Consider the following 10,026-nt stretch of genomic DNA (forward strand, 5'->3'; position numbering starts at 1 on the left):
CTACGTAGAAAAAGATCCTCGAGTAGAAAGTAATATTAAATAAATTCTAACAACAGCTGATCAAGCTTAAACGTGCTGCTGTTGTTCAGCCGCTGGTTTCCTCTTTCTGGTGCAAAGTGGGCCAAAAACAAACAAGAGAGACTCCCGACAGAAAAGCCGATCAGCTGATCATTGATCAGTTTCATGATTGAAGTAGCAGCAAGAGGAGGCAGTCGCTCCATATATCGCTTGTTAAGCTTAACGCAGGAATGCTTTACAAACATTCAGAGATGGACTTACACACTTGCTTTACTTCTCTCGGGGATAACTTTGTCGGAGATGAAATGCCGGGTTGCTAGCGAAGCTCCAAATGCTATCCAGACCACCGACAGGTCCCGCATGCCACAGCCGCTCTATCACGTGATGCATACTGCTCCGACGTGCTAACGTTCTGAGGTGAGTTACGGCGTGTTGCAGGTTTTGTGAGGTGCTTTCGTGATATTTAATGGATCGGATTACATTTTTTATTTCTCTCCGATATCCGATCCAGTAATTTAGGTCAGTATCGGACCGATACCGATACGTAATATCGGATCGGTCCATCTCTACACCAAACCATCACTTTTGTTGTTCCAACAGTCTTGGAGGGATCCATCCAATGTGGGTTAGTGTCAGACCAATAGCGGTGGTTTTGTTTGTTAACTTCACCATTCACATAAAAGTTTGCCTCATCACTGAACAAAATCTTCTGCGTGAACTGAGGGTCCTGTTCCAATTTTTGTTTTGCCCATTCTGCAAATTCTGCGGCCGATCTGGGTCGTCCTCGCTGAGATGCTGCAGTAGCTGGAGTTTGTAAGGGTGCCATTTGTGAGTAGCTAATATCCGCCGAAGGGATGTTCGACTAACGCCACTCTCCAGTGACGTGCGGCGAGTGCTACGCTGTGGGCTCCGCTTGCTGCCTTTTATTGGAAAAAACAGTTACAATAGTTTACACAAGTTTGCACAAGCACCTCCCCTCGTAAAACCCCCCTTGGTTACAAAGACAAGGTACTGTGTGTGTGTGTGTGTGTGTGTGTGTGTGTGTGTGTGTGTGTGTGTGTGTGTGTAAAAGCATGTGCAAGAACTTGTATGTGTGTGTATGTGAGAATGTGTGTGTGTGTGTCATGGGGGTGCGTTTGTGTGACCTCCTGATCACAACTGTTTCTAACAACATCCTGGTCATAAAGGGGGTAATCTCCCCCACACCCAATATATGGTTCAATTCCTGTATTGGTTCACCATACACAACACAGTGAAACCATAAAAAGGGCAGGAAGCTTACCAAATATCAAACAAACCTTCACAAGGGATGTGCCTGTGATAAAATACTACAGCCTCCCCCCAGAACCTCGAGAGGCTGGGGAGGGGGACAAAGGAATGCCTTGATCACAGAGTTTGTGACCCACACCTGTTTTCACAGAGTTCTTTCAATCAGCCAGGGTTTCGGGTTTTTTCACACCTTGGCTCATGTGATTAGGTAGAGGATCATCAGGGGTCCTTTGTCCCTCTTTGGGGGGAAACTCCTTCTGGGTTTAAATCTGGGACTCTCCACCATTTGACCTTAGAACTGAAGAAGCTTCTCGGATGAGAGGTGAAACGTCTTCAAGCAACTTAAAGAAGTCCAGACGCTTTTCTTTCCAAGCTCCTTAGACTACGATGACCTGGATGACTGAGAACCTTCACAGACATTTTCTTGCGTCCACATTTTGGCAAATCCAACACTGAACCAGTTTCATGAAACTTAGCAAGCAGTTTGCTAACTGTAGCATGGGAGATGGGTGGTCTCGTAGGGTGTCTTGCATTGAAATCTGCTGCAATGACCCGGTTACTGCGTTCACCAGATATCAACACGATTTCGATCCTCACGTGTTAACCTCTTCGACATGTCAATGGCTGTGAACAAAGAGAAACTTGTAAATAACTCATGAAAGAATAAAGTTACGTTGAAACCAAGCACACCATTGTTTTTCTTGTGACATTACCAATAAGTTTGATGTGTCACATGGCCCTCTTCTTATTGAAAAAACAAAAGTTGTATCCAAGATGGCCGACTTGTAAATGGCCACCATGGTCACCGCCCATCTTGAGGAGTTTGCCCCTCACATATACTAATGTGCCACAAACAGGACTTTAATATCACCAACCATTCCCATGTTATTACGCTGTGTCCATATAAATGGCCCACCCTGTACATCAGTGACAGCTGGTGCAAAAACACAAAGACTGTAGGAAGCTCCGGATTTGGAATATTTGACTGTGAAGTGCAGACTTATTTATTTATTCTATTTATCCCCTTCGTATATTTTATTTTTATTTATATTTGTCTCTGTATTTATATGTGTGTGTGTGTGTGTGTGTGTGTGTGTGTGTGTGTGTGTGTGTGTGTGTGTTATGATCAGTGTGTATTTGACAAGCAAACGATATAAAAGCTAAGTTGGTATGTTCGACCTGCGCGCTGACATCACACAGACGCTGCGTAGTGAAATATGACACTGAGCAGCTTTCCCGCCTTCCTCAAACAGTTTGCTGCTCTGAAACTCGTGAACTAAGCTGCGGCTGAAAACCAGCAGGAGTGAGTATTATTTAAATGCTTTTCCCTGAAAGCTGTTACAAAAGAAATGTTTTATAGTTAAGAATTTTACATTTATAAACTATTGTTGATCTTGTGGTTTGAACAAAGAAATGTGAGAGCAGATTATCGCCTGTTATGGGTTCTGTTTCCTGGTAGTGCGTGTCATTGGCACAGCAGCTCTGTCCTCGGGCAGCATCTCCTCCCATCAGGAAGTTTGTTTCAGGGAAGCTTTTTTTTTTCTGCAGACGATGAATAAAGCACCTCTGCAAAAGCCTGTATACAGTGTGTGTCGTATGTACCTGCTCCTTAGTGCAAGGAGGAACAGGATGAGCAGTGCCGGAGCTACAAAATGACCTGCAGCAGGTCAGTGGTGTGACAGACGGGGTCCTCGGGTCCTCCTGGTGAACAACACCCGCCCTCATGGAGAATAGAAAGGCTCAGTGCAAAGGAAACTCTGACTATAGAGTCTCTGTGTAAATGTTGTTGTTTGTGATTCTGATCTGCTGCCGAGTCGATTTCCCACAGCTGGAAGCAGAACACACAGATCACTCTGTGTTTACATGACAGCTCTCAGAGGGCGGGGCCTTTAAACTGCGTTTCAATAAGTGTTAAAACAAGGCTGAAAGTAGAAATGAAACTTCTCAGATGAATGTGAGGTGCAGTGAAAACTGCACAGTGTGCTTTCACCTCTCAGTGTGTTGGCTTCATGGAGCTGGTGTAACAGAGCGTTTCTGTCCGTGTGTCAGATGTCAACGATTTCAGAGGAAGAGTGGAAAATAGCTCTGACCGAGATCCTCGAAGAGCTCGATGGGTCACAGTACAAGAAGATGATGCTTTTTCTGTCGGGTATCCCCAAACATGTAAGGACGGACAAGCCCAGAGAAGAGATGCCCCAAGTAATCATCGAGCACTACGGAGTGGAAACATCTGTCCATGAAATCAATAAAATAATGGATCGGATACCTCGGAGGGACCCAAGAGTTCAGGACCGACTGCGCCCCTTTGTGGAAAGACTGAAGAAGAAACAGGAGAGTGAAAGAAGAGGTGAGTTCATCCTGTGACCTGATGTTTATGTGAAGTTTCTACAGATGGTCTGTGAGCAACAGCAGAAGCTTTAAAGGTCAGTGTAAGTGAAAATCAAGAGGTTTTTACAGATGTTTGATGTTTAGGTCTTTTTTTCTTTCTTCGTGTTAAAATGAGAATCTAAGATTTAATTATTCATGTTTATTCATTTTATTGTAATTCCACATTTCTTGAAAGGTCGAAAAATGTTTTATGAAAGTGCCAGATACACAGCATCACATGATTAAACCAGGGACCACTGGGAGGGTTTCATGCTTACTTTGTGGAGAAAACTGGTAAAGTGTCTCCAGACTCACAGCTCTCATGTTGCTGAAGATGCAGATAACAGTGAGACTGGCAGGCAGGTTACAAATATAGAGTCATCAGTTCCAATCTGAGGAAGCAACAAGAAAGTATAATTCCACAAACCAGGAGCAGATTTTAGAATTTAAGGAAGATGAAGCTGAGCACATGCAGACTACACACACCTGTAAGAGGGATAATAAAGCACTGGTGAACTCAGTCATAAAGAACAGCAAATGTAGGGAAAGGTTTTCCTTTCAAAAATATTGAACTTTGATTATAATGAAAGTGACACTAAATATACTTCGACATGCTCTGAAATCAGATATGCTAAGAAATGACTGGTACAACATTTATTCAGCTGACAAACCATTAAATTAGATTCTGCAGGCAGCACGTAAGACCAGGATGTAAAACCTCACATTTGCTGGAGTTCCTTCAGGTAGAGCAGGAGTGGGCAGAACAAACAAACTTGAGTCTGTTTACCTGTGTGGGTTTTTGTTGTTGCTATAGTTACAGCGGATGAGAGCAGTTGATTTGTTTAACAACCCAATTTTATTTTTCAGATGCAGGACCATCAACAGGAGCAACTGGTGTCAGAGCTCTGGCTGATGGTAGGCACACAGCTGTCCTCAGTAAATGTGTTTGATTAGAAACAGAAACGTGTCACAGCGTTTGTCACGTTCCTGAAGTTCAAACTGCAGACAGCAATGAGACGGTGATCAGGTGAAAAATAAAGAACTTTAATCAAAACTCCTGGGAGGCGAATAATACAGCACAAATGAATCACTGATCAATCACAGACAGTAATGACGATGGAAAAAGGAACAAAGGATAAAATCAGTAAAACACAGGCAGGCCACTCATATAATAATCCTCTGGTCTCATTACCAGAGAACCCAAACAATGACATCAATATTTCTGGATCTTTCTTTAACAAACTTCAGTGATTTATGTTTTTAAATAAAAATGTATTCTTGCATTTTGATATAAAAGCAATGAACCAAGACTCCAATCAGTCGCTGTCATTTTCCCCTCAGGACAAAAACACTTTGTGGATGAACACCGAGTCGAGCTGATCCAGAGAGTGAGCAACATCGAACCGATTCTGGAAGAGCTAAAAGAAAAAATCATCCAACAAGAAGCTTATGATGAAATCAGAGCTCAGCAGACCCCTCAGGAGAAGATGAGGGCGCTCTACAACGGTCCTCTGAAAGCTGGCGATGCCGCCAAAGAAGCCTTCTACCAAAGCCTCAAGAAACATGAGAAGATGCTCATTGAGGACCTCAGCTGAAAGAACTTTGTGTTTTTAACATTTTATATTTGTGTATCTATTGTACATCTGTGGCACCTTATGTTGGGCTTCAATAAATTAAAATTTGTGTGGTAAATCACACACCAGCATGTCAGCGCTTACCTTTCTTTGGTCACAGAAAACAAGTTTCATCCAATAAAACACAAACTTCTACTCAACCAGGAAGTTACCAGACAGTTTTCAGTAAAATCATAATTCACGTCGGCAGTAATGACACCCGGTTACGCCAATCGGAGGTCACTAAAATCAATATTGAATTGGTGTGCAAATTTGTAGTTTTCTCTGGTCCCCTCCCCAATCAGACCAGGGGTGACATGTTTAGCCGCATGTTCCGCTAATTACAGTAATACTTAGGCTACGTTCACACTGCAGGCGAAAGCGCATCAAATCAGATTTTTTTTTACCCTATGCGACCATCTATCCCATCATGGTCTGACAGTGTGAACGGCACAAATCCGATATTTTCAAATCCGATCTGGGTCACTTTTGTATGTGGTCCTGAATCCGATACATATCTGATGTTTCAGAAAGCGACTGCTGTTTGACGGTCAAGTCGCATTAAATTCGTCTTTTACGTCACCGACACAAGACAGGCGCCAATTATCAGCGCCGGAGAAGACACCGCGAACGCTTCCTGGCCATCCGGTGAAACTGTTGGGAAGACAACGTTGGAGAAACGTGAACATTTCATTTGTTCTGTATAATCTGCAACTATCCTTTGAAGCAGCGCTCCACTAAAACAGCAATAAGGATCATTATTAGGTTATTCACATTATTATGCAAATAACAAAATAACTTAAAGCAAAAATCGTGAAACGTGAAGCCCGAAGTCTTTATATTAAGGGCCATCAGTCAAACAATGCTGTTGCTCTGGGTCTAAACAGAGCCCGTTGTGTGTGACGTCTTCTTTTGCGCATGCGGCGCTTTGAGCGTTCACACTAGAGCACGTTTGCTGTCGCATTTTATTTGTAGTGTGAACGAGCAGACAAAAAAATCGGATTTGATCAAAAAATCGGAATTGAGCATCAAGACCTGCAGAGTGAACGTAGCCTAAGTGTCGAATTATTATTCATTGAAAACCATCTATTGACATATTCAACCTTTAAAATCTCTGTTCAACTTTTCAAAATGTAATTTTCAGGGAAGAAGAGGAAATGTGGTGAAGGTGATTCAAAATCAGCCGACGGAGCCTGAAGTCGGTACGTAAAAACACCTAAAGGGGTCACAGTGGGTCCGCTGTGGTTTTAGACACTTTCAGTGTGCGTTGGAGCTTTCATGAGATAAGAAGTCTACCATTACCTCCCGTCATGAGCTCTGGGCCGGGGCCAGTGAACTCCTCCCCAGGCTCGCTTCTTGGGGAGTAAATTACATTTAAACAGCAGAAACTCATTTGACCTTTGAAAGTTTACCTCAAAACAAAAGTAACAGTTTCTTCTTTTAAAGGACGGTGGAAAAGCTTCCAGCCTGACAAGGTAAGAGTGAAATCACATTCATCCAGACAGACACATCTGTTAGAGCAAAGAAGTGGAATATCCTCCATGGCCCAGTCACTCACTGATCTTAACCCGAGTTTAGTCTTCACTTGTTGAAGAAAGGCCACCAAACAAACAGCAGCTGAGAGCTGCTGCAGAAACGCCCTGGCAGAGCGAAAGGAGGAAACCCAGCATACGCAGAAGAGTTCAAGACTTCAGGCTGTCATCACCAACAAAGGGTTTTCCACCAAGTATTAGAAATGAACATTTTATGATTACTTATTTGTCGATTACTTTTGCGCCCCTGAAATTAAGGCATTGTGTTTAAAAAAAAAGAAAAATCAAAGCTGAAAGTCTGCACTTCAACGGCATTGGAGTCGTTTCATTTAAACGTCACTGCGGCGATGTACAGAACCAAAACGAGAAAAAAAAGTTAAATATTTTTGGACCAGACTGTATATCCAGCACTGGCAGGGTGACGCCATGGCAACCATTTATCATTTTTCTTTTTACTGCCCGTTTACCATCCCTGCACATGATCTGGTGTTTTAGTGTTTGTGCTGGTGTTCTCAGACTGTTCCTGCTCTCATATCTAAACCTTAGAGGTCAGTTTTAGAGCCCTCCCCATCAACCAAAATATTTCCAATCTTATATCCTGTGAGGGCCTTTTTTAAAATTCTGGCTCATTACAGGATCATGGTTTTATTTTGGCGGGGCTGCAGGAATAAGTTTATGCCTTAATATTAAAAACAAACTGGTCTGAGTGCCAGGTTAGCTCATGGTGTGAGCAGATCACCGTTTACCACAGAAAGTGAATGCAGCTGTCCGGGTTGGATTCAAACCTGCGGCCCTTTGCCGTCGGCTCTCTGCCATCAGATCCAATAAAAGGCAACAACTGTCTCAGAAAATAAACCAGAGTGCCCGCTTGGCTTTCCCCTCAAACTGTTCTGGTTGAAATATCTGACAACTGAAATATCTGATCTGCCAGCTCATCTTTTAACTTTGTGATGGTGGTTTGTTCAGGCTGCACTTGGTGGACCATCAAAGCCCAAAAAGAATAAGCGATCCAGCTCCAGAGGCAGCTCCAGCTGCTTCCAGCCTCAAAGCCACGTCAACTCGTTTGTACATTTTTCCTGTCTGAAACAATAAAGCTCAGTTTTTCTGGTCATGGTTTAATTTGAAGGTTGGTTCAAATTAAACCATGTGGGTCATTCTTCAGAGGCGCCATCACCTGACCAACCACACGCAAGCTCAGGACAAACCGTGCTCCTCACAGGGACCAATAAAGAACGAGCTCTGTGGTGAGTTCAGGTTCCACGGAGAACGTCAGTCTGACGGGGACGCTCGCAAGGCTGGACTGGGACAAAAAAATCGGCCCGGGCATTTTGACTAGAGACCGGCCCACCAGGATAAAGATTGAAAATGTGACGTCATTCAGGGGTAAAACCACAAAGGATTCTGGGAACTCGTGGCAAGCGGTACTAGCGCACGCAGGCGTTCAATTGAACTCAGTTACACAGCGATAAAAAGAAACACAAAAAATGGCAAGAAGCTGTTGTATTATTAACTGCAATAGCCGGTCGCATGACAGCCACAAGAAGCCGACGGGTAAAGAGATCGTTTTTTTAATCGGATTACGTCGTTGAAGAGAAATTTTTTAAGCCATGTTTCCGAAGTAAGAGCCGACGGATGGTCTGGATATACCAAATATAACATCTCAGAACACTCCAGCTCACAGGTTAGTCTGCTCCAAGCATTTCCACAAAGGTCAGAGTTTTGTAGTAGTTAATGCGTCATTTTCATAACATAACTGGTGATATAGGTTACAAGCAAGTCTGGTGCTGAACAGAAATTGTCGCGCTATGCTCCTTTGTTTATTGTGCATAAATAGTGAATTGTCCTGACACAATATTGCGTTTCGCTTCTGTTATTACCATGGTACACTGACAAAAACATATACTTTTATTCACAGGATAAAACAGGTTTTTTTGTATCACTAATTGCCCAGTACGATTACAGCATACAGTATTATTGTCACTGCTACATTTCTGTGATGAACCAGAAATTATTTCCACTACTAATTAATTACCGTTGAGCTCAAAGGTCCTATTAATAAACGGTTAACGAATGTGTATTTATGACGACGATTTGTGAGACTGGTAAACTTATGATACGTACGATGGTCTTTCGTTCTACACGGTGCATTTCAAGGTCCTGCACCCATCCGTCGGTAAACTGTACCTGGGCTTGTTGCAGTGACCTGAAGTTACTAAACTTCATGAGTGTATGCACTCACTCCAAGAACCGTATGATTATAAATCTGAGCGTGGTGAAAGTTGGGCAGCACACTGACGTCTTTTGTCCACTCTGTGTGATCCTAAGGGTCTGACCCTTTCACTCCTTTGATTTTTTCCTCGTATCTTTTCTTTGGTCTTTTCGTCGAGTCTGTCTTTGTACGGACCGGCATTGTTCTCCTTCGTTTTGTACATTCCTTTTTTGTGCGGCAAAGAAAAAGCAAGAAGGTATTGGAACCGGAGAACGAACGTTTTGCGGTGCTGCAAACGCTTGCATTTGCTGCGGTGCTTGGATTGTTTTGCCACGAGTTCCCAGCATGCAATGCACGAAAATCACGTGATTGCTAAACAAGGGGGAGGGTGCATCCGGCCTCCTCGGCTGTAATTGGTCCAGCCCAGAGTCGATCATGACCAATTGGCCAATCCAACACCTTTCATTATATATACACCCTTCCTAAAATCCATTGGCCCATAAAAACAAAAAATCGCCAGCGGCCCACCGGGCAAATGCCCAGTATGCCCGATGGCCAGTCCAGCTATGGACGCTCGTGACGGGGACGCTCGTGACGGGCATTAAACCCACAACTCTGGTTCTGCTGTGGCTTTAATGTCTGTTTCTGACCTGTGCAGGTGAAGCAGCTTCACCCCGTGTGTCCGCTGGTTTGTTTTTAAGCTAGCTTTGTTAGCACGTTTATTCCCAGCTAGCTTTAGTTGATCCCGAGCTCAAAAAACAATAATGTGAAACAACCTGTTTATTTCTACTTGACTTTATTAAAAATATCAAACATGAGGAAAACAAGCAGACAGACACACACACACACACACAGCAGCATCGCTGAGTGAACGACAGTTTCAAACAGTCCAACCGATTTCACTTTGAAAAACAAAAACCCAAAAACATCGTTGGCGTTCATCTACAACAGAAAAATAAATGAGTAAGCAGAGTTTCACTTCCAAAGACTTTGCATCCGATCTGATAATAATCGAGGG

At 43.2% G+C, this 10,026-nt stretch overlaps 1 protein-coding gene across 1 annotated transcript; it reads left to right on the forward strand.

The window, feature by feature from the left end:
- The first annotated feature begins 2,498 nt into the window (after window positions 1–2,498).
- On the forward strand, window positions 2,499–5,908 carry LOC308387748 (apoptosis-associated speck-like protein containing a CARD). The gene is made up of 4 exons (XM_080868014.1): window positions 2,499–2,590; window positions 3,337–3,634; window positions 4,522–4,569; window positions 4,996–5,908. Exons 2-4 carry the CDS (start codon window positions 3,337–3,339, stop codon window positions 5,247–5,249), a joined length of 600 nt encoding a protein of 199 aa, XP_080724140.1. The 5' UTR covers window positions 2,499–2,590; the 3' UTR covers window positions 5,250–5,908.
- Window positions 5,909–10,026: the final 4,118 nt, after the last annotated feature.

This window comes from Rhamphochromis sp. 'chilingali' (assembly GCF_963969265.1).
Source record: "Rhamphochromis sp. 'chilingali' genome assembly, chromosome: 19".
Lineage (NCBI taxonomy): Eukaryota > Metazoa > Chordata > Actinopteri > Cichliformes > Cichlidae > Rhamphochromis > Rhamphochromis sp. 'chilingali'.